At 38.6% G+C, this 24,638-nt stretch overlaps 2 protein-coding genes across 6 annotated transcripts; one reads left to right on the forward strand and one right to left on the reverse strand.

The window, feature by feature from the left end:
• The first annotated feature begins 1,066 nt into the window (after nt 1-1,066).
• On the forward strand, nt 1,067-13,902 carry LOC149821815 (tetraspanin-18-like). The gene is made up of 7 exons (XM_089980025.1): nt 1,067-1,197; nt 2,829-3,183; nt 8,463-8,562; nt 9,309-9,389; nt 9,523-9,627; nt 13,217-13,420; nt 13,633-13,902. The coding sequence occupies exons 2-7, from the start codon at nt 2,861-2,863 to the stop codon at nt 13,735-13,737; spliced, it is 918 nt and encodes a 305-aa protein (XP_089836151.1). The 5' UTR covers nt 1,067-1,197; nt 2,829-2,860; the 3' UTR covers nt 13,738-13,902.
• Nucleotides 13,903-15,022: 1,120 nt separating this feature from the next.
• On the reverse strand, nt 15,023-23,500 carry LOC149821816 (uncharacterized). Of its 5 annotated transcripts, none has more exons than XM_089980731.1 (7): nt 23,075-23,500; nt 20,025-20,097; nt 19,785-19,931; nt 19,184-19,263; nt 16,749-18,788; nt 16,028-16,175; nt 15,023-15,948 (listed from the first exon to the last, which is right to left on the reverse strand). In XM_089980731.1, the coding sequence occupies exons 3-7, from the start codon at nt 19,921-19,923 to the stop codon at nt 15,206-15,208; spliced, it is 3,150 nt and encodes a 1,049-aa protein (XP_089836857.1). In that variant the 5' UTR covers nt 19,924-19,931; nt 20,025-20,097; nt 23,075-23,500; the 3' UTR covers nt 15,023-15,205. The 5 variants fall into 5 exon arrangements, with proteins under 5 accessions (XP_089836857.1, XP_089836859.1, XP_089836861.1 ...); XM_089980733.1 differs by lacking the exon at nt 23,075-23,500 and adding an exon at nt 20,514-20,773; XM_089980735.1 differs by lacking the exon at nt 19,184-19,263 and having other exon boundaries at nt 23,075-23,444.
• Between the last annotated feature and the right edge of the window lie 1,138 nt (nt 23,501-24,638).

Genomic DNA, 24,638 nt, shown 5'->3' on the forward strand with positions numbered 1-24,638 from the left:
GTTGTGGGGCCCAGGGCCTGATGGAGGGCAATCAGGTGCTTAACGCACAAAAATTTGTGCAATCATATTGCACCCGATCCAGACTCGAACTAATTAATCCTATAGGGTCTGTGTATCGTGATAAATTAGAAGACTCAATTAGAACCCAGGTCCAGACTCGAATGTCCGATTAATACATTGAGCCGGGTATAGTTTGTGAAATTCTATACCAAACCCGGACCCAACTCGAATGTTTTAATGTAAAAATGATAAAAATATTATTTTACCAGGTATAGCCCGGGTCTAGTTCATTTAGTTTTTAGTAGATTCGGGTATGGTTTTTCTTATAGTGTGTCCAACCCAATACCATACCCGAAAATCGGGGCCAGCTCTGGTTCCACCTGGATCTCAACCAAACCGAACCAGTTGGCACCCCTGATTGAGCATTACAACGCAAAAATTTACTTGTTTTTTGGCTTCTAGTAAAGCATGGGCAGAGATGAGCTATCTTGAAGCCACGTGAGAATCTAGTACGCCACTGAGCCTGACTCTTTTGTCCTCTCTTCTTGCTTGCGTTACTAAAATTATCTCCTGCACAGATCTAAGGGCATTTCAGTCTTTTAGGTGAGAAGTAGGAATGCACGCCAGCCGAGTCTGGACTGTTCGAACTCGGCTCGATTCAAAATCACTTTGTTCAGGTTCGGTTCCGAGTTCGAATCGAGCTGAGCTTAAACAAGATTTATTAAAAAAAAAAAACTTGCAAAGAAGGGATTTGATCCCCAAACTTCCTTAATGTTACCATTACGCCAAAACATATCTTTTTTATTATTATTATTATTACTGAAAATATTTTATACATATAAAAAAATTTCAGCAAAAAAAGCACAAAAAGTAAGCTTTGAACACAACACATTCCCATTACTGTAACAATGCGAATTATTTTGCAAAGATATTATATATATATATATATATATATACATGGGGTTTGCAATGAACCGAGCCTTACCCGATACAAACCCGACCGTTGACAGCTAATCAGTGGTGTTCCCGTTTCTTTTTGTTAGACTTGGGGGGTATATTTAACAACGTTCAACTCGTTTTTGGGTCTTTTAGCGGTTTTCTTTTTCCTATTTTTTCATGTTTTTTTTTTCGAGTCTCTGACAATCCTAAATTCTACAGAAGATGTATCGAAACTTTTAAGAGCCTTCTTCCTGAGAGGTAATTCCCTATTTGAGTATTTCTTTTCTGAATTAGCAACCTTTTTTTACCTTTCATTTCTTTTGCCATAGTGATTGATGTGATTGGTGAATTTTTTGCCTCAAGCAGGTGGGTGTTTCTCCAATTGGGTCATCCTCTCTTGGATGACCCTTAGAAATTTTCTTTGTTGGGGTGTGATAATTTGTTAGTATAATGCACTCCATGCGCCTCTCTTGGCCTTTTTGGGTGATGGGTTCTTGTGGTGGTCAATAGGGCCAACCAGTCTTTCTGTTTGAATGATCTTTAGATGATGGGTGCTCGTGTTTTTGTTGTCTTTCTAAGTTGGAGTTGTTTTGATTAGCAGTTGTCAATTTTATTGGGTTGTCCTCCGATGGAGAGAGTGTTGAGGTTTTAATGAACTCTTTAATGCGAATGAGGTTTATCTCTGTTGGTATTTGGAGATGAAGGGTGCGTGCATGTGCTTTCGATTGTTGCTAGACTCAGAATTTGATGTTTTGAAGAGCATGTTTGGGTAATGTTAACGAATGGCATTTGTGTTTTTCGAATTGGGTCTCCGTTACGAGAAAAGTAATTTGGGATTTTGCAATTTCGTGCTGAAGTAGGCATTCCGCATGTGTTTGGACCATTTTGGATGGATTCTACCTGTTTTCTCTGTTATTCTGAGATTTATGTTTTAGGATGGTTTTCATCTGATTTATTTTGAGCAAAGGGTGCTCGTCTTTCTTTTGTTGGATAATCCTCTACTAGATGGTTTACCCTAATGGTGCTCTAGCCTTACCAACCAGCCGACTTCAGGTGGCAAGGCCCTGCCTGTGGCTGATTCTATGATTCTAAGTGAAGGCTACGTTTGGTTTTGTTTTTTTGGTACATCAAATTTGGTTTCTGAAATGGGTTTGTTCAAACAACATCAAAACGTAGGATCTCCGTACTAGAGTGGAGAAACTTGTATTTTTCGTTGTCTATTGCTTTGAAGGGAGTGCTTTTAATGACTTTACTTGGCTGATGTTAAATAAAGGGAGTTTCTTTTGTCTTTCAATCAGGTTTGCCTGAAGAATGGATTTAGAATGCCTTATGTGGATAATTTGCAAATGCTTGAGTATGACTGCTTGTTCATCAATTGCTATATCTATTTTGGTTTTGGACTGGATTCATTTGATAAATTTATATATGTATGGTTTTCCTATTGAGACAAGGTTTGTGTTTTTTTTCTTTTCTTTTTTATGATGTTGTATCCTGATACTACTTCATAACTTGTAGGCAAATCATTTTGGTATTTTCCAGGCTTTCTTGCTTCAGCTTCTGTTTAGAAGTGTGGGTTTATTTAAATGTTATATGAGGTGTAAATTTTATTTTTCAGTTTTATATTATTCTAGCATAAAATAACATATTGCTCATTTCCTAGTTGCATTGTCATATTATTATTTGGTTCAGCAAATTCTGATAATACGGTGCAACTAATATGGTAGGTCTAAATGTCAATTGCGGCATAGACTACTGCCATAAATATTAGCTTCTTTGATATTTCTTGTGGGAATTCTCTTTATGTTTCTGAATAGCTATAGAAGATGGGTATGCTGCTTCTGTATTGCACAATAACCAAATTCTGACTGCAGACTGTATTTGCTCTGCAGCTTCTGCTAAATGAAATTGATGCTCTAAAAGAATGGCTTCTAGAGGGTGTAGAGGTTTCCTGGCATTCATATTGAAGTTTCTTAATTTCCTGCAAACTTTTGTGGGAGTAGCAATTATTCTCTATTCGGTTTGGATGCTCAATCATTGGAACCATCATCATGATATTCCTCCTCCATCAGCACCTTCACCTGAAAATGCTCAGTCTAGCATGTTGAGGTTGTATAGTTCAGAGGTTCAGAAGAATAATGAAGTTGAAAACTCTCACCATATATTGTCCCGCAAGCTTGGTGAGCATATTACTTCTGGCCTTGAAGCTGGGTTGGATTTCAATTTTAAAGAGCTTCCGGCTCCTTGGTAACTACTTTGTTTCCTTATATCACTTCCTCCAATTGTGTGATTTTAGTGCTAGGATATGTGGCATTACAATTTTCTTTCTTTTATTGGTTTGGAATGACCATTTTTGAGCGGTAAATTAAGAGTGCTGGGTTTGGGTATCATGTCCATATTTTTTTTGGTGTAGATATTGTTTAGTATGTGCACATGATGATGTTTCAAATGAAAGAAAGGTTTTAGCTGGGACTATATTTTGTTTTTCTGTCTCCACAACAAGCTCTCTGATTTTCTTGTTTATAAATCATTGAAGTATTAGGTCGTTTGATGCCCTAACCTTTTCAAAAACTAAGTTAAAAAGAAAATCTTTTCGAACTTTCTATCTTGGTCGATGTACTACTATTCAACATAGTTGCATATGAAATTGAATCCTAGGTTCCGTTATGGGATCCAAGAGTGTGAGAGAGATGATGCAGGTAGTAATTACCTTTTAAGCATGTGGATTGGCTGGAGTTGTGAACCAGGTCTACACAAAATCCAACTCAAACTGAATCATAGGTTCCATTTTATGACTCATTGTAAGCAAATTATATTCTCAGATCAAACCATTATTCACAAAGAAGCCATAAAAATGTGAATGAATGAGTGGTTTTCATTAGAGAGTATAACTTATCTTTTCGTACATGTACATAGGGATGCACACGAGCCGGGTTCGAGCCGAGCTTGGTCTGGCTCGGCTCGGCTCGAGATGAACTGGTTGTTCAAGCTCAGCTCGAGCTTGAACAGCCTATGCTCGGGATCAGCTTGAGTCGAGCTCGAGCTGAACACGTTTATAAAAAAGTTTCAAAGTTTTTTAAAAATTTGTGTCAAAAGCACTTTTTGAAACAAAGGAAAGTGGTTGGATTTGAACCCATTCCACTTTCAAAAGAGTCCAAAGACTTACCCACTAAGGTAACACCACTTTTTGCGTTCATGTTAAGAAAAATAATATACATATATAAAATCTAATTTCTTTACATAACTACGTGAACTAAGCTTAATCGGGTTTATCGAGCCTATCCAAGCTGGACTACCTGTTCAAGCTTGGCTTGTTTACGTGTACCTAGCCTAAACTCTTGTTCAAGTTTGGCTCATTTATTTTTGAAACGAGCTTAAACGGGTCAAGCTCGAGCTAGCTCGGCTCGTTGTGCATCCCTACATGTACATCTTCATTTGGCTGCAATGCATCATGACAACCATCCGGGTGAGGAGAAATGATTTTTCTCCTCAGCCATAATTGTTGACTTGAGAGAGAGAGATCACGTGCAACATTCATGCGCTCATGTGTATCACATGCACGATAGTCATGGGAGAGAGAGAGGTTGAGGTGAGTGTGGCAGTGGGTTTTTGTCGGGTTATATATATATATATATATATATAGAGAGAGAGAGAGAGAGAGAGGAATGTAGCTGTGGGTTTTGTTGAGTTGTGTAATAAGAGAGGGAGAGGGAGAGTTGTCATGCGTGGAATGCATGCAAAAGGGGAGAACTTTGTGTTGGCATGGTGAGATGAAACGGCATATTTGAGTTGTGGGTGTTATGTCGATAAGACAAAAGCTATGGTTGGATGTATGCCATGTAGGTGCTTTCGGCCCTTTACGTTCTTCTGGATGGTTGAGGATGGAAAATGAGACGAGGGTAGAGAGAGTTAGTGACGTAGCTGCAAATGGTGAATGGTGAGATAGGTGGACTGGATGGAAGAGGTAGGACTTTGATTCAGCAAGCCTACTCTTGAGTATTTGGAGATAGGGCCTATGATTTAAAGTTGGTGGGAACTGAGGATAAGTCTGACTCATCTGTGTTTTGTAGTGGGAGTTCTTGTGCATGAGACAAACTTGGTGCAATGATGAGGTTTTTCTTGGCATTCATTTTGTTGGGTATAAAAAGGAGAGGAGGATCAACTCCTTCGTGGCATACAACCAGAGGCAGAGAAGATGAAAAGAAAGGAAAAGGTGTAAGTAAGCAGTGGTGCATAGAGCATTGGGTATATGATAATGATATAATAATATATAAGAAAATTTGTAATATTTTGCATTTAAAACTTCATAAAATCAGTTTTACCTACATGAAAAATTGAATTATATATTGTTTTATGTTTTAATGGACATATAAGAAAGTGTCATTTTTGTTGGTGTTCTTGTGGATGCAGATGCATATAGTGGTGACCACATAGATTTATCATTTCTTTGCGGGTTGTGAGTTTTTTCCTTATTTTATGTTATTTGGTGGACCGGTTCATCTTATTTATTTGTTTATTTTCTAGGTGTGCTCACTTGATGTTTGAGCTAAAACAATTAGTGGCTTTCCTGCTTTCACTTTTGTAACTTTTATTATGGAAGACCAGGAAGATGTGGTCATCACTCCTATCCATATCGCATTCCATGTGTTCAAAAACTGGATGGGGTAAATTCATGTGCAATGCACGTGGATGGAAAAGCAAAAATGCAAGAAGTGTATCGAAAACAGCCTGGCCAAACCAAACCTGGCGCAACCCAAATGTCTATGCCTCTAACTGAAATATGAAAACTGGCAGAAAGAAAACTGAAGAAAAAAAGCTTTATGGACGTTGGAAGTTAGATCCGACCAAACAGCTAATCCAAATCTGACCATGTACAAATTGTAATGAAACAAGATGTACACAATCACAATGCCAATAAAGGGCTACACAAGTGCACGAATACAATATGGTCTCTTATGGACCGATAACAATCTCATAAAAGAGATAAAAAACACGAATTCCACAAGAGCACAATGGCACAACTTCCACTTAATCACAATATAAAAAACTGAAATTTATATATGGGAAAATAAGCATAGAAAAACTTAGGATACATTGAGTAGGGAGACTCTATTTATAGAGCCTCACATATAGTGAGAGGGAGGCAGTCCAAGGACTGTTGGTCTGCCATCCCAACAGTCATATTGGACTGACAATAAAATAAAAAAATAAAAAAGCAAAAATAAAAAGTTCAAAGACTCAACAGTCCCTATTGGACTGTACTATATTACATGCCATTTAAATAACCAAAATACCCCTGATATATTTATATTGTACAAATATACGTATATCAGTTAGGTATACAAATATATACAAAGTATTTTAACACAAGACCATATTATTTGGTCTAGATATGAAAACATTTAGAACATTGGGTAGCTCAATACATCTCATTAGGAAAGAAAGACTCCATACCTGCTTGTTCTGACTCCAATCATCCATTTTTTATGCAGGCTCCATGAACACATGGATTGGGACCTTTGCAAATTGGGATATTTATACTTGAAGGAAATCAAAGAGGGATCGATAAGATCTGCACTATGATTTATGATCTACCATGTGCTAATCTAAACTGAACAAAAATTCTATTGAATATGAAAGCAACAACAGAAAAATCAAATGAACACATGTTATTACTAACTAAATTAATTACTTCCTCAATTAATCAATAATAAGGAGACATACTAAATTACTCAATCTTCAACTGCTACATCTGCACTACATGTTGATAATATCAGCCAGCTGTGGCATCAGTTTTTATATCAATCTTTAGTGTATATAGTTAAAGTAATTGTGTTTGGATGATTCGCGTTGTTAGTTAACCTTTCAGCATATCTGTTTTCATATCTTCTCTTTGGGTAATATGGCTTGATGTGGCTCGGCTCATTGCAAAAATGACATTATCTTACCACTCTTCATATATTCATAGTCATTTGAGCTTCTTCCAAAGTGAGGTGGTTTATAAGTTCTTATGTGATTTCTGGGTCTTGACATAGTAAACACCGGTTCCTCGTCTTTGGTAGAGGAGGGTTTCTTTAATTTATTCTTTTCCATAGTCAATTCTTCTAGAGTTTCAACTATGGTGGTAACACCTCCTCTACGAAGGAAAGACGATTTGGTCTCCTCAAATTTAGGTTTAAGCCCATTAACAAATTTGGTAGAAATACTCCGTTTTGATTTGATTTTCACGAAGTTCTACGTCTTGAGGTCAATGCCACTTAGGCTCTAAAAGAAGCAACATCCCAAAGACGAGAATGAGCATTATAATATTTCTTAATGGTCATTTCTCCTTGGGTTATGGTTCTAACTTTATTTTGCACATTACATACATGAGCTATGTCTTTTAGACAATACATATCCTTAAGATACTTTCATGCATCACTAGCAAAATCAAATTTTGCCAAACTTAAGCACTTCTTGATATCAACACTATTGATGAGCCATCCAATGATCTTGGAATGACTCATCCTCCATTCTTTCCATCTTCTTTCATATTTGACGACTTTAGACATTTCTTCTCCTTAAAATGCTATTTTATTGTCATTTTCGATCTTGTTTATTATAAGCTTAGGTTTTTTTTCGATGCCATTAACCGAACCCCATAGACCCTTTTCCCATATTTTGTGTTTTACTATGGATGCTCAGATCACATAGTTTGTATCATTGAGTCTCACGGGAATGTCGATCATCCTCCATTTTTACAAAGAAGAGATAGATAAAAAAAAAAGAAAAAAGGTAGAACAAAAGCGAAGTACTCTTTGGACACCACAAGCACACAATCCATGCTCTCACGTCCACACAAACAAGTTCTTTAACCGATGGCTATGATACCATTGAATGAAACCAACAAAATATCAAAAGAGTATCACAAAGGCTACAATGAGATACAGATACAAAAGTGGTCACTTATGGACCAAAAGAACACTTACAATGGAGATACACATCAACAACTCACAAAGAGAGTTACAAGTAAAAAATATAAGAGAACTTTCATTAACAAATGCTTAGAAAAGCATTAAGAAACACAATAGAGAAGATCCTTATTTATAAGCACAACAAAGGGCAAAGGGAGCAGTCAATCTAGTAGTTGAGCTAGCCCTCAAATGACCGTTGGGCTAGCCCAATGACTAGTTGGGCTGTCCCAAATTCTCAATCAGTCACATGTTACAAAACTAAATAAAAAGCAAAAAGAAAAATAAAATAAAGAGATTACAAATCAGCCCCTAGTGGGCGGACCGCTATTGCAAAAGAAAATGACTGAAATACCCCTGATGGGTATTTCAGTTTGCATATATATATATATATATATATATATATATATATATATATATATTGGGTACAATATCTTAAGAAACATTTGCTAAAAGCATGCACACCAGCCTCTATATCACCCTGACACATGTCCATTCCGCCTTATATTTAGAGATGATCTTTTCTTATTGTGGCATAATGGCAGCCTGAGTAATTCCTTTTGCTGTTTGTGACAGGTTTATCTGCTCTTTTATGAGTATTGGCATCGTATTATGCTTGATTACTTGTGTTGGCCACATTGCTGCAGAAACTATCAATGGTTGCTGCCTATGCTTTGTATCCTAGCTAGTGTTTTGCTTCCTTCAGTTTATCTTCAGATATTTAGAGTTCAGTATATATTGGACCACGATGCAGGCATGCTGCAGGATATTTTTCTAGCTGTTATATTCTTCTTCTCTCTAATTTGGGTTATGCATATAGAAATGTCTGCAACACACCTTATGCTAAGATGAATGAGTGAGGTCACGAATATTGATGGTTTTCTAAAATACTGTGAAAAATGGTATAATATTGAAAATGGCAGCATTTTCAAGATATCACCTGTTTTAAAGTATCACAAATTTACCACACTGCTAATATTTTCCCCAAGTTTTTCCCAGAAAACAAATTGTATTAGTTTGTCATCAGATATACACTTGCACAGAAATTCCTGATATTGATGTTTGTGACATTTCTTTGAAGCTTTATTCATCTTACTGGTTTTTTCTCAAGCTATTTTCTTGAATCTTGTCGAAGGAAGCAATCAATCTTCTCTATTTGTATCACTTCTGTTTTTGTCTTTGTAACTTCATTGAACCATGCACAAACTTTTTCTTTTCTTGTGGATTCGTGTCATTGCTTAGTAACATATAGCACCACACCTAAATGCAGGATAATCCAGGCATATGGTACCATGATGAAAGATTTGTCCATTATCTAATGAACTAATTTGAGCATTTATTGACACCATGCATCTTCTTAAACCTTAACCTTCATGAACGGTGAGGTCTTAATGCAACTTTGATCCTTAACCACTGGCTTAGTATACATTGCTTACAACTGTTCTTATTCTGCTGGAAGCGGCTTTGGTGGGTTATATGTTTCTTGACAAGCATTGGGAAGAGGTAACTGTATCCACCAGGCTTTTTTTTTTAGGAAAACTGTATCCACCAGTTCATGTTTATGTGTTTTCTCAAATACCTTATATGCAGCTTTCACCACTGGTTGTGTTTCTTCTTTCATTTTCATGCTCTGCAGGATCTTCCATATGACCCAACTGGAGAATTTGACAACCTTAGATCTTTTATTGAAGATAATGTTGCTATTTGTAAAGATGTTGGCCTGTTTGTGGTCATTATTCAGGTAATCCTTGTTTTGTCTTAAATTCTTGATTTTTTATTGCTTGTTTTTCTTTGTGAAAAGCAGTATAGAACATGTGTAATTTTATATCAGGAAGTAACATTACATGCTCTAACCATGCATTGTTTCAGCCACAAATATATTCAGTTGAATGATAAAAAGTATGATGAATGAAGTTTATTGAAAATGGAAAACTTTATAGAAGAGAACAAAAAGCAAACAGGTCAGATCCATATAATATGGCGCATTATTGTTTGCTCAATTTGGCTGCAATATTTGGAGGATGGCCATGCAGCTTTAGTGTAGTATGCTCGTAATATGGTTACAGATTAGAAAACTGAAGTGCATCATTCTCGGTTGTTGTCTTACATGTGTGTTTATTTGTACTGTTGTCTTTCTCCAATGAGCGGTTCATATGACCTGTTTATTGGTTAAAGCAATTTCACTTGTTAGGATCCTTCTCAAGGTGAGTATTTTCTGCATTTGGTTCCTGGACTTCTCGTCTCGATGTTGCTCTGATTTTTTTTCTCCTTTTGCTAATGCATTTCTAGTGAATTTGTTCGTGGTAGGGATTGGTCTACATTTGTTTCTGCCATATTTGCTCTCATTATGACAAAATTAGCTCGACACTTTGATCTGCAACAGCTGAATGCTGTGATGTTCTTAGGGTAGCAAACTCAGTCACTGTAAAATCACTAATGCAACATGTAAGTTTTTAGACTGAGTTTACAACTTTACAACTTATTTTTGGTTTAAAGAAGAGAATTAAGTTCCTCCCTTTTAGATGTGTCCTACGAGCTAGGAAAACACACTCATAATGAGTACTTACTGAAACCTTCATCTTGTTGTTGCCCTTTTTTGTGGTCACCCTAACTTGCTGTTCTGTGTTCATATACTAATGTATCCCTTTGAATATTTTGTTTCACATCATTCTGGATTTACTGTTTCTAGAGTAGAAAGTTTGTACTCGTCTTTGTGGGGGATAGGGGTAGTGCACTTTACATTTGTCACCTGGGTACGGGCGCGGTTGCAGGTGCGAGTACGGAGGGTATGACACAGCAATTCCAAAAACTGTGGGTACGGGGGACAGGGCTATATATATATGTATATATATATTAAATATCACATAAATACAAAATAAACTGAATATAATATTTTATATACTAAAAATATAATATATAATATTCAAAATATAGGACACGCAAAATGGCGTGTCCGGTACCCGTACCCGTGTCAACACGGGTACACCACCTAAAGCGGAGTGTACCAGTAACATAGCTTTACATTAGCCTTGGGTCTGAATATAGGCCTAGGCTGTTGGATTTTTCATAGGACTATGACCAATTTGGTTTAGTTTCATGACATTTGGGTATGATATGCAGCCCAGAGAGCTGGACCGAGCTAGGAAACAAGATGAGCGATAGCAGGACCTAGGGATGTAAACAGATTGGATTTGGGTCAAATGTGGCCAATATCATATCAGACTAATTGGATGTTGACTAAACTGATTCGAATTCAGATTTGGATGGTGAAAGCTCATACCAAATCTGCTTTTTTACATGTAAATGGATTTGGATATTCATCAAATCCGGATATTCATCAGATTTGATAGAAAATAATCAAAACCATATCCGCATCTAATTATAATTGGATATGGTCTTGGCTTATGAAATCCAACTAAATTCAGTTGTACATAGGATAATATCTGATCCGTTGACATCCCTAGCAGGACCTCGCCTTTTCCGGGCCCAGTGTGTTTTCAACCTGACAAAAGAAGTGCCTTCATCCTGATAAAAAAAAGAGTATAGGACCTTAGTTGTCAAAAGTTGCCCTTAGGTTGGCTAGGCATAGGACCACCGCCTAGGCTTATGGGTGTAGGCGGTCGGGCCCTGTTTTTTTTACCTAGGCTGCCTAGGTTGTTCATGCTTAAGCCGCAGGGACATAGTTATCATGCTTTTTTAATGTTTTTTGTCTCTTTTCTTCTTCTTTTTTCTTTTTCTTCTTCCTCCCGCCCCAAAAGCTTTCTTTTTTTATTCTCTCATTTTCTTCTTCTTCTTCCTCCTCCTTTCACCCCTCCGCTTAGTTGTCAAAGGTGAAGCTTAGGCGCCGCCCAGGCAGCCTAGCCGAGGTAGTCTCTCGGTCTAATGCACAGTTGCACACACACACACACACACACACACACATATATATATATATATATATATATATGTTTTCTGTGTAATTGTATATAATTATATTTATTAACATATCATAAACATATATTATAAATTTACAATATTATGTGTTTATATTATATATATAATTATATATATATACATATTTGTGTACTTAATTCATATATAATCTATAAGCGTATGAGTTATCTATTGACTGTTTTTATGTAATATAGCTGTTTTACAGTGTTCGACCGCATATTATTTGTCTATTGCTTATTGTTGATTGATTTTATGTTGCACACATGTTTGTTATTAATTTTAGTAGTTTGTTTATATATTTTATATGTTTTTTTTTAGTTTTTTTAAAAAAATTTATTTGGGGTACCCCATAGGGGCCCAGGCCTCGCCTAGTCTTTTTAAGGACTCACCGCCTAGGCTCCGCCTAGCACCTTTGACAACTAAGTCTAGGACAAAGTATGGTGATAGAATGATGTTATTAGAAGAACAAATAAATAATGAGATAAATGATACTCTGAAAATGAGTAGAGGAAGACACACTTTGAGTGACATTGACGGACTACTTGATGCAACTTTACAGAGAAACTGATCATTTCCTTAATAATACTATTTCATTTATTTAAGCCATATAGTTCTCACAATCAACTGTAAGCCGAATGATTTTGATTAACAAAGTATGTAACGTACTACTTGAGGATCTTAGGTGTGGCTCCAGATTTAGTTTGCTAGAGTTACTTTGGTTCTGTTTGAGAGCTGGTAGATGAGGTAGGAAATGAGGAATTGGGACAGAGTTGAGTCAAACTATTCTAGCAATGTTTGTTTGCACTTGAAAGCAGAATTAGCAGTAGATGAAGTATTTGCCAGTTCCAGGAATTGAATGACTTTTGCAATTCCATAAACTTTCTCCAACATTAAGTTCCCAAACAGAGCCTTCAAAATATTATTGGCACAACATGACTATTGCATCAGATACAGACAAAATCCCTGCATGTACTAATATGTGGAGAACAAGAAAGTGGGTCTCATCCATCATCAGGAATTTTACTTTATGCTGCTTGTTCATGTTTTTTGGATAACCCAGGGAACACCACTCCTCACCCCGCATCACTGACCACACATTGGGTGGCCTCTGGTTGGTAAAACCCTTGTGGCAAGGGGCACCACCCGTGGTTTCTAACTTGTGATGTCCCGTCAACTTGGTGACATTCACAAGTCGCTCCTACCAGATGAGCACAGCCCTTATGGGTTTTATGCTGATTGTTCCTCATATCTGGGGACCCAGCATTGTTTGGTATCACTTAATTTCAAGTCAAAATCCCATTCACTGATCTGTCTAGAAATTGGAACCAGTAAGTATGCTCAAGCAGAGTGGGTTTAATCAACAAAACAAGTAAACTATTTCAATGATGCCCATGCAGGCTCTTTCACTGCTATTGGCAATGATTCTAAGGGCCATGGTTACAACAAGAAGATCAGACTACGACAGTGATGATGATTATCTTGCGAGGGCTAACCATAGGCAGCCGTTGCTTCTTAACCAAGGAGGCCAAGTCGCTGCTTCCACCTCAATGGATAGTAAAAGCAACCGCTTTGATGCCTGGAGCACAAGGATGAGAGAAAAGGTACTGCTGCCACCTCTCTTCTTTATCACATAACTGCACATAGTCTCTCTCTCTCTCTCTCTCTCTCTCTCTCTCTCTCTCTCTCTCTCTCTCTCTCTCTCTCTCGTTGTTCTTGCCAGATATTTGGTTGTCAAATAGTTAAGCCCATGACTGATATTATGGGCTTATGAGAAATCCAGTGGCGTTTATTTGCTTAATTATTGATCATGCAGTATGGATTGAACCCAAATGAATTCGGGTACAGTGGAGTGGATCCAAAAGCATCTCAAGCCATGAGAACCAATGGGGACGACCAGGGAAGATGTTCCATCATGTAAAACTGATGACCAAACCGGCATGGAACTGATCGGACTGTTTCTGCAAATTCTTTGTTCTTAGTCTCCTGTCTATATAAAAGCGTAACCACTAAATAGGCTGTGAATTGTTTCTTTTTAAACGGTAGTAGTTTTCATGTGCAGTTAAATGCAATGCGTTGTTGGTCCTTGACAGAGTCTCTTGTTTTCATTCAAGGTAGCATCCTTTTCCATAAACGCCCCTCTGCCAACGGTTTCATCATTTTGAATATTTAAAATTTTCCTAAAGTGATCTAGGAACGTCTTGTACCCCGCCAGGACAGACCTGAATCTGATTCCAAATATCAGGAATCTTCTGAAGATGGGACCGCTGCAAAAGTTTCAAGTTGCATCTGTATTGTCAGAATCAGACAACTCGTACCTTCACGAGCAGTATACAATTCGAACCATGAACATATACATCTATGATCACCCTATAAGAGTTGCTTCCATATCAACTAATCAGTTGGGGTAAATATTGGCTACTAATGAAAGTAAGAAATCAATGAGTAGAAATCACTTTTTTCTTCAAAAATTTTCAATTTTTTTGTAGATCAAATGTTATGGATGTGATCTACATGGCTTGTTTAGTATGAAACTTGTTTTGAATCGTGTGATTATGATAAGTGATTAGGTTTTTAAAGGATCCAAAAAACAACAGCTCACAATACATCAAAATTTCATAACTCAAAAGATTATATTTTTACATAAAAAAAACATGATCCTGATCCTTGGCAAATAAACCATGTTGATTAACTCGATAAGACTTGCACCTATGATTTCTAGCTCAATAATTCCTAACCTTCATTAGTAGCAAATACATATATATGCTAACAAGTAGAAATCACTTTTTTCAAAAAAAAATAATTTTTTAAATAAAATGTTTCAGTTGTGGTCTACATGGTTTGTTTTAATAAAAAACTTATTTTGAATCATGTGATTATGACAAATAATTAGGTTTTTAAAGGGGTTCAAAAATCAATGGTCCACACAATGTACATAATTTTGTAACTCGCATCTTTACATCAGAAAAACTAGTTAGATTAAGTGGATACAACTTGTATCTATGATTTCTAACTCATTAGTTTTGTATTTTTATTAGGAGCCAATATTAACTATATATATATATAAAGAGTGTGTGTGCGAGTGCTTTTCCCCTGCTGGATTGCAACCAATTGTACCAAGCAAGGAATCTCATTCGTTTTCCCCCCCTTACTACATGATTGATGTGAATAGATAGAATTATTGATCAACTTTGAACAAAATTCAAATCTTAAATCATAAATGTTTATACAAGATGGTCGTACATACATACATAGATTACAAAAGTAGGACCCGGAAAAAAACATCCCAAAAGAAAAAAAAATTGTTTCTCATAACATAACCTTATTTGCATTTTCTCGTCTACCTCCAAAAGGCAGAAAGTGGCCTCACAAACATGAATAAGCGAAAGTCAATGGCAGCATACATGGATGAAATCAGAAACAGCGTCCTCTATCAACTCATTAAGCACATCATTCTCTATTTCTCTCCCGATACCGTCGATCTCCACCACCTCCAAATCCATCCAATCCCACCCTCTGCTTCCCACCTCTTTCTTCAACAGCTTGTCCACACAATCCCTGCCCCCTGCTGCCGTTACTGCAGACACCACCACCTCCTCCCTGGCAAAACTCTTCTTCAGACGACTCCACACCTCTTCTACTAGATCACTTCCTGAAAGGACCATACTCTTCCTACTGCCGCTTCTGGCTCTCGACCATGGATTCACATCCAAAGCTAGACCTGCCATATCCAAGAGGACAGCATTCATGCTGTCGAACAAAAGCCTTCTTTCCAACATAATTCGTCGTAGCTTCACTGCCTCGGTTATAGAGTCCTTAGTGTTAATGCTGGTAAAATGCTTGTTCCAATCAATGAGACTCTCCAGCAAGGAAGGGTCTAATGGGCAGTTTGATGAATACCATAGATCGGACAGGACTCTTGTATGGGGCTGTTCCCTGTCCAAGCCAGCAGCAGCAAGCACTTTCTGCACAAACAGGAATTGCTCTTGTTCGTCCACTGCCACTGATTCTGTCCCTCCGTTTTCCGTAATGCCATCTTCCAAGTTCGCATCCTCCCACGACAATGCAGCAGTCACTGAATCAAGTGAAGATATCCCATTTGTGCCCATTTTGCGGGAAAGAGATGCATGGTCTGCTGTTGGGCAAGGGAATAGATCATGAGCTAATATACATGATTAGAAACTAACCTTAGCTGTTTGTGATAAGCCTACCTTGAGAACCTGAGATGTTCCTTTCCATGCCAGGCGGGCTAGGAGCTTCATCTTCAAATGGCAGTTCCAACACTGAGACAGGACTGGGTTGCTCTTGGTTCTCACTCAAAATTTCTAGTGATTTTGGTTCTGCTTGACTCAGGATTGCCTACACAAGGATAGAAGAATTCAAAATTAGACAAAAGCTAGAAGTTCAGCAACAAACAAAATGAAGTCTATCGGTGAGTAGATGCAAACATAAAATAAGAGTACACGAGCTCACACAACACTTGTAGGGCATATTAGGGTTAATGCTAGGAATAAACTTTCAGGTTCAATTGTATGTTAGTATGTCCAGTTGAATATTTCAGGCAGCATCCATCTTTATTGCAAAGACAACTAACTTTGTACACAATAACATACAATAAACAAGTATATCAGAGACTAGGACTGAATAAGATTAGCTGGATCTGTCAGAGTCGCACATTCCTAACCGAGGGGTCCAGGGCCTTGAATCCCACTGGGGGCTACCCCCCAGCCTGACTATCAAAAGGGGAAAAAAAGGGGCAGGGTAGGTAGATGGGTGGGAAGAAAAAGAATATCAGAGACTAGATAGTCCCTCACTAGAAGGGAAGAACCTCTGTAATAGCAAGATGATCTCATAAGTTTGCACGTGTATGTGAAAGCCTGTGCACATGCATGTATGTGTGTCTGTTCACAAAAAATCCTTTAAAACAGGTACCTCGATAGAATAGCCTCCTTTTGATCCCTTCATAGCTGAAGTCGGAGCAGTTGTTCTGGACAATTCATGTGAATTTGATATAGGAGATGAACTGCTTCCACAGTTACTCCTGGTAGGAAGCTGCTGCGATTCAGCTACATCTCTGGACATTTCCACATTGACAGATTGTCCTTCTTGGCAGTTCCCAAGTGAGGGAGATGGATCACTTTTCTCCTTGCTTGATTTCTTATTCCTGGAGAACAAACTTGAAACTTTCCCCTTTAATGACTTTGTGTTCTTCGGTTTCTCCGCTTTCGCAATGGGCTGTGGAAGTTGAGGCTTATAAGCTTCATCTTCCAGCTGTACAGTGTCAAACACTTTTGAAGAAACTGGAACTGATCTTGATCTCAACAGGTTTCTAGGGGAGCACTCCCCAGCTCCATCATCTATACTTTTGCTACCTGAGACACAAGTTGACTCATGATCATCATTTTCAGCAAGTGATCTGCTGCTCGACATGCTAAGAACTTCCTCTCTGATCTCCCCGACTGAATTTGTTGGCCTTTTCACTTCAGGTATAGCAAGCATTTCACCCAATGTACTTGAGCTTCTTCTTAGTTGTCGCTCTTGATTACCATGTGCCATGAATGCCCACCGCTCTGAAAGTCGCTTCTTGGCTTCCTTGGCTACTGAAGACTCTGGGGAGTAAGATGCCCTACTAATAGAAGATGATGAATAAGAATTACTATACCTATTGATGAAGTCCCATGAATACCTTGAGGTTGGGGTCACAACCTCTGAATCACTAAGATTGCCACCTTCTGCATACTCATTTTCAGATCTACTATGTGAGCTCTCATCTCCAACATAGCCATTTGATAACACAGATGAGAGCATTGTCTCCTCTCTCATACTTGATGCATGCAATGAGTGGCTGCTTAAGCTTTCAGGCATCTGTCCCGTTATCTCCCCCACTAGAAAATCATTATTTTCATCTGCTGAAGCATTCAAAAGCTTCTCCTGACTGCTTGCATATGAGGCTCTACTGTATGGCCTAGGTGATAAGGGTGGGGATGAGACCACCATTCTTATGTCCTGGGCTTTCCGGGGACTAGGTTTTAAGACCACTATTCTTGTAGGATTAGGAGAATTATCAGCTTTCCCTGGTGGCCTAACATGAAAATTACTCTTATGTTCAAAAACAGAAGTCCAAGGTGGCCTATTTTCATCCAGTCCCTTTGCCTCAACTGGCTGTTGTTTCATTAGGGAGTGATTCAACATTTCCTGTTTCCTGCCCAGTCTGTCATTCTTTAATTCTGAGGTAATGCATCTTTCACCACCACTCGGTTGTTTCCATGAGCTATTTTCCACCACTGCCTTCGAGGGTTTAAGCACTGTGATGCGCTTTGGTTGAGATGGTGGTGGAATAGACTGCAAGCTGTTGGGATGCCTTGAAAATAAGAAATTAGGTTCTTGAAGAAATTGCAGAAACAATTCTCTGTTTGAACTCAACACCTCCAATGCATCTTGAAATTCCTTGGATTGACGAAGCTTTTCATCAGTAGCAAGTCGCTTTGCTTCCATAAACTTTTGACGTACAAGATCCATTTTTTTCTCATCCATATAGCCGCTTTGTGTTACTTTGTGCAGTGACTGGTTATTGGCTTTCTTCATATTAGATGACTGCCAAACTTCGTAAACATCTTTACATTCTTCTTCACAAATAGAAGAATGGGGTTGGATCTTATGCAGCAGGCTTTTCTCCTTCAACCCATTTTCCCGGTGCTGGTGTCCGTTCATGATTCCTGAATGAGTGGAACGCACCTGATGGTGTTTGTGACTCCTCAATGTAATGCTCTGTAAATAGCTCTCAGATTTGTCTCTTAGCCTGGAGGGAAATGGTTCACGAGCAGGAAGAGCATCAAGACCCATAAGCTGGGCAACAACACTGGGCGGCTTTCTCCTGGGATCCACTTCCTTTGACATTTCTTGAGCTATAAGCATCTTCATAGGTGTTCCATTTCTGGCATTGTTTAAAGAACTCCTGGACTCATATGCTACCTGGTAACCACACGATGTACAAATTAAGCAGAATACATCCCTATCAGATAGCAAACAGCCACCACAGCCCATAATGAAGACTGTGGTGTGGAATCAAATTCAGACATGACACTGTTGGCATATAACTGGTCATTAACTTTTGTCACCTATGTTTATACTGTTCCAACCCAGAAACAGAACCAAACGGGAGAACTGTAATATTTACTCCTCACACCTTCGGGAAAAAAAAAACTCACAAAATTTTTCCATACAATTTCGAGACATGTCTTGCAATTTCAGATATTTGAAACAAAAAAAAAAATTCTCATTCTCATGAAAGTTCTTAAAAACTATTGGATATTAACAAATTTCAATTTTTAATTGGGATACAGAGAGTAAAGGGACCAGATACTTACGGGTTCCTCTTCTATATATTTCTCTGTAGGATTTGGCACCTTCTTTGAAGACTCCAGCCGACTTCTCAAAAGACTGGATCCTGACATTAGTCATCTAGAAGATAAATTGCTAGTTCCAAGTGAAATTAGGGGAAAAGGCAGTTGGACAGATACAAGACTAATCAATTAATTCAACTGCAAACTGGATTTCTAATTTTCTATTCAATAATCCTAGACTAGCTAATTATTTAGGGTTGCACTAACTGGAAGCAGAGATCATTGCATTAAAAAAGAAACAGAAGAAAGGATGGGAGCTTCCTTACACACACACACACACACAAGCTTATCCAAAAAAGTAATAAACACTTAAATCACTTGCTTTTACTTGGGAATCCTAGTCCATAAATCAGCATTTCCTTGACACTTGCATTAAATGGAGGATTCACATGCATTATATTCCCTTAAGTAGCATAAAAAAAGAGGACATCAGCCTGGAGTCCTGGACACATCAGATCCAGCGTGTCTAACTGTTAGGTAGCGTTCATATCCAACTCGGACTATTCCATCAAAAGAAAGATACAAGGAGAAAAACTCAGATTAGAAAGCACACAGCTAAACTCACCATCACAATGAGGTTTTTCAGTAAGTAGTTTGTTTCCTGAAACCCCCAAGTTCAAGTCGAACAAGTTCACCATCCTTCCCATACATCCTGGAGATGATTTGTGGTAACTAGTGGATTTCTTCCGCTGAAATTCAGCCATTCCAACACCTGACTAGCAAGAAAACCATCAAGAAGCATGAGTTCAAATATCCACTTGGATAACACCAAATGCAGGAACAAGAAAAAGAGCATGACGCTCACCCTCTTAGCCCTAAGCACAACAGCACAACATCCACGCCTCAAAAGAAATTTTGACCTGTAGCGACCTCTAAATCTATGGAGAAATAGGAAAAGAGAAAAGAAAGTTCAGCTAAACTGACACAAAAAGCAGTAAAACCTGTAATCTAATAGCAGTCGGACATAAAGAAAGAAAATCACTGCAAGCATAAATTAGGTAAACAATACTGATGAAAGATGCATAGATTGGAAAAGGACATAACAAGAGGCACAATATTTGTGCCAAATGGCATGATAGGTTCACTGATGAAGTGGTAAATCCCCAAGATCCCAGAACTGAGATGTTCAGATCAGTATAGCATTCAGTATGATTATAACTAAAAAAGGACACAAACTCAGGGTCTTCCATGCTAAGGAAAGACTAAGCCAAAAAAGGGTGATGACTATTCCAATTCGTACAGAGGAAAACTACAAGACAAGAAAAAAGGAGAAATTATATCATGGAAACCTCACCTTGGAAACGGAGATAAAAAGGAAACCTGAATACTATTTTATGAAAGGAATAAAATTCCAAGTCATTACAGAAATCATCCAGCTCAGAAGAGAATAAAAGACCAATTGACAGATCAAGTACCAGCAGCAGTAGTAGTAATAGATATTAATAATAACAATAACGTCATGGATACATGTTCATAAGGAAAACAAGAAGAAAAATCAATAAACGGGCAAAAGAATGGAGGAAACATTGCCAAGCTTTTACAGTCAGTAACCATTTCTCTTTTTACAAAATACAATTAAGTAAAATTAACAATACAAACGAAACTGAAAAGAAAAACAAAATATTCAAGTATTCAGGCGGAAGTAGGCAAGAAATCTAAAAAAATTAGACTACCGTGACCACCAAAAAATAAAGAATACTAAGCAATAAATGAACGGATAATGCAAAAGAGGAAAATTTTATAGTGACTTTTTTGGCAAGGTGCCATGTACTTTATTAAAAAATACAAATGAGATGTCATAATCGCAACCATATCCTAGTCAAGCCGCCACAGAAAAAGAAACACAAGATATTCTGAAAACTGAGAGTAAATCAGCATACAGAAATTGTGTTCTGAATCAGAAGTGCAAAGATACATAACTAGAGAGACGGTAGATATGGGTAACCTTAGAACAGTTGAGGTCATAGTCTTGAATGCCAAAATTGCCAATACCAGGGAATCAAAGATCTTTGTAAATACAAGAAACAAAGATCTTAGTGAAATACATGAAACATTCCACAAACATTACATTGTGAGGTACATGAAACCAAGATCTTTGTGAATTCCACATTGCCGAAAAAGGAAAAAGGAAAAACGGACATTGTTGCATGTCAGCTAGGAGAAATTCCTTGCAGAGCAGTACGATGTGTTCATAATACGAGTCCAAACGAGATTTTGATTCCACAAACCAAACAGGCTCCAAAGTCATGTAAAAACTTGCTATGGTGCCCAATTTGATCTGTCGATAGAGAGGTAATAAATAAAACACATTAAGGCAGGTGTACGAAACAGCCCATCCGACTATATATCTCATATTAAGAAAAAATGATCGACACAAAAAGAAAGAAAGAAGTCTTCGGTGAAGAACAGATGCAGTAAACGTCCTGTTCCATAAAATGGACGTTTACATAAAAATCTATGGATCTCATCAAACAAAACGAAGCCCGAAACGGACAATATGTCCATACCAAGTCTCAAAGCAAAAGATAAGACCCTACCAGACATAATTACAAAATGCAAGTGGAAGTCAAAAACAGACGGTTTACTTTCAAACCGTTCCAAATACCGATAGTTTTATTGCAAAGAAAACAATGTAAAAAAACACAAAAAAGCGACAAATCCAATCAAAACAAGAAGGAAATTTATTTACCATGAGAAAAGTACCCTCTTTTTAAAAAGCAGCAAATCTCTCTCTCTCTCTCTCTCTCTCTCTCTCTCTCTCTCTCTCTCTCTCTCTCTCTCTGGTTGGGGAAGAGGAAAAACAAGACTAAAAGCAGCACTATTTTCTCTATTTTTCAAAAAAAAAAAAAAGATATTGGGGAGGATGTACGAGTTCTCATCGAGCAAGATAAAAACTATACACAAAATGCAGGATGATTTTTGTCTCCAGCTTCCAGCCCTAAAACTCTCGTGAGAATACGGAAGGAACTTTCACTTAATTTTCAAAAAGAAAGAAGATTTCTCCAATTCAGATAAAAAGGAAGGAGGAAATGAAGAAAAAAATTACAGTAAACTGTGAGAAAATAAAACCGGAACTTTGCCACACTAAAGATCATTTAAGAACACTGTATTTAAAGGGGATGATCTAGAAAAAAAAAGGACACGAAAATAATGAAATGCAGGCAAATTTCGTCGGTTTCTCTTTATAACTCGTCGCAAAAGAAGGGGAACTTAGATTAAAAAATCTCACATTTTCATTAATTAATTTCTGTGAAGAACTATGGCAGCAAGTAACAAAGAAATAGATGAAAACAGGAATAATTTAAAAAAAGATCCACTCTTCCTTTGCTAAGACGAAAATCAAAGGTAATGTTTTGTTTTCTCCTCCTATTTCAAGAAAAAACCACAAGAATTCATTTTGAACCCCAAATTTCCGGTGCCTAGAAACAAAGAACCAACGCAATCCTGAAAAAATGAAACGAAAAGTACATATTTCTCAAAAAATTGAGAAAATGAGAAAAAGAGAAGCAGAAAGAACGTTTCGTTCCCTTCAATTTGAAGACGGACTACAAAAGCTTGATCACTAACTCTAAGTTCCAACATTTGGCTCCCGTTACGAAAAAGAAAAAGCAAGAAAAACCACGTGATCTCCAAGATCAAAAGAAAAAGTAAAATAACTAAAAAACAAAACAAGAAAGAGAAAAAAGAAAACGGCAATAAAGGAGAGAGATTCCGCCCTCCTTTCCCCGAATCTCAGCAAAAAGCCTGTCATTTTCTTTACACTCTCAGATCTGCACTCCCGAAGAGAGAGAGAGAGAGAGAGAGAGAGAGAGAGAGAGAGAGAACAAGGAGGAGGAGGCTCGCTGTTTCTCTCACCTCCTACTCCCGTCGGCTACTTGCCGGAAATTGCGAATGCGGTTGCTCCGTACTACTGGGTCCCAGGGAGCACCGATAAGAAGAAGGACGACTCCGAAGACGACGATCGCTGTTTCACTCACCTCCTACTCTCGTCGGCTACTCGCCGGAAATTGCCAATGCGGTGGCGCCGTACGACAGGGTCCCAGAGAGCACCGTAAAGGAGGAGTACGCCGACAATCGCTGTTTCACTCACCTCTTGCTCTCGTCGGCTACTCGCCGGAAACTGCCAATGCGGCGGCGCCGTACGACCGGGTCCGGCGGGGGAAGAGATGTTCGGCCATCAGCTGGGGTGCTCGTTGACGGTGGACGATTCATTTAACCACCGACCTGGTACGGAAGCGCAAAGAAAGAAGGGCCCCCCACCCAACCCACCGACGTCACAGCGGAATCGAAACCATCTCTTGGATTTGATTTATACGGAGAACGAAATACGACTGGCAAAATCGTAATTTTGATGCGAACGTGAAGCAAGCAACCCGCCCCCCCCCCCTCTATTTTTCAATACGAGAGGCGAGCTGGGGTTACCCTACCCGTTATACAACTATATCATTGGGTTTTGAACCTGCAACATCGCAACAAAAGCTGACGTGCACTAGCTGCTCCTACCAGACAAGCTAATCCCCATTGGTGATGATCGTATGTTTCTACTCTCAATAATGAGGGTTGGTCTTGTTTCTGTTTTCATGGTTGAGTTAATGCCTGGTCGTCTTAAAGTTGGTAAGCGCTATGCTTTAGGCTGGGTTCAAGTTTTAAGGCTATGTTTGGAAACTGGCAGTTAGGATGAGAATTTTGTTAGTTTATATGCATTTAACAAAGTATATTTATGGCAGTGGACCCGGGGAAAGCGGGGCCCCACCTCACCCCGTTTGGACCGGGGATGAAGGGTATGAAAAGGGGATGGAGGCGGGGACGAAGGTTAAAATCCATCCCCGTCCGGGGGTGGAGGCGGGGATGGACGTGCACTTTTCCCCGCCCCGACCACTTTTCCCCGCAATATCCCCGCCCCACCTCATCCCCGTTTGAACCGGGGATGGAGGACATGAAATGGGGATGAAGGCGGGGATGGAGGATAAAATCCATTCCCGGCCGGGGAGGAGGCGGGGGTGGAGGATAAAATCTTGAGGCGGGGCTGGGGTGGAGACCTTGTCCCCCGCCCCGCCCCACTGCCATCCCTAATTTACACTAAAAACTGGATTTGGTAAACTGCCACCGCATGGCCAGCAAGGTGGTTAAAAAGGCGCTGAGATGAAGGCACCCATCAAACCCCACCGACGCACGGGTGTGTCATTAGCTTTCAGAAGTAAGGCACGTAAGCCATGTGGTTGTGGGGCCCCGCTCAGGGTTTTTCTCGCTTCGGTGAGGGTTTACATAAGCTTTTGGCCATATTTGCATCAATCATTTGTACAGCGCGATGGGATGCCGTCCATCCATCACTGGGATCAACGGCGTTCAGCAAAGGGTCGTAATCCACCAAGTTAAAGATGGTACTCAACCCTTAATTAAGTACTTGTTTAATTTGCAT

This window comes from Nuphar pumila, chromosome 11, assembly GCF_984573655.1.
Source record: "Nuphar pumila chromosome 11, dmNupPumi1.hap1.1, whole genome shotgun sequence".
Taxonomy (NCBI): domain Eukaryota; kingdom Viridiplantae; phylum Streptophyta; class Magnoliopsida; order Nymphaeales; family Nymphaeaceae; genus Nuphar; species Nuphar pumila.

What these genes read in the sequence shown, in the direction of transcription:
- LOC149821815 (XM_089980025.1), top strand. Translation starts at nt 2,861, where the DNA reads ATGGCTTCTAGAGGGTGTAGAGGTTTCCTGGCATTCATATTGAAGTTT. An exon ending in ATGGTTGCTGCCTATGCTTT is followed by an intron (nt 8,563 to 9,308) that starts GTATCCTAGCTA and finishes CCACTGGCTTAG; the next exon opens with TATACATTGCTTACAACTGT. An exon ending in TGTTTGTGGTCATTATTCAG is followed by an intron (nt 9,628 to 13,216) that starts GTAATCCTTGTT and finishes ATGCCCATGCAG; the next exon opens with GCTCTTTCACTGCTATTGGC.
- LOC149821816 (XM_089980731.1), bottom strand. Translation starts at nt 19,923, where the DNA reads ATGGCTGAATTTCAGCGGAAGAAATCCACTAGTTACCACAAATCATCT. An exon ending in TGAAAAACCTCATTGTGATG is followed by an intron (nt 19,264 to 19,784) that starts GTGAGTTTAGCT and finishes GACTAATGTCAG; the next exon opens with GATCCAGTCTTTTGAGAAGT. An exon ending in AAGGAGGCTATTCTATCGAG is followed by an intron (nt 16,176 to 16,748) that starts GTACCTGTTTTA and finishes ATCCTTGTGTAG; the next exon opens with GCAATCCTGAGTCAAGCAGA.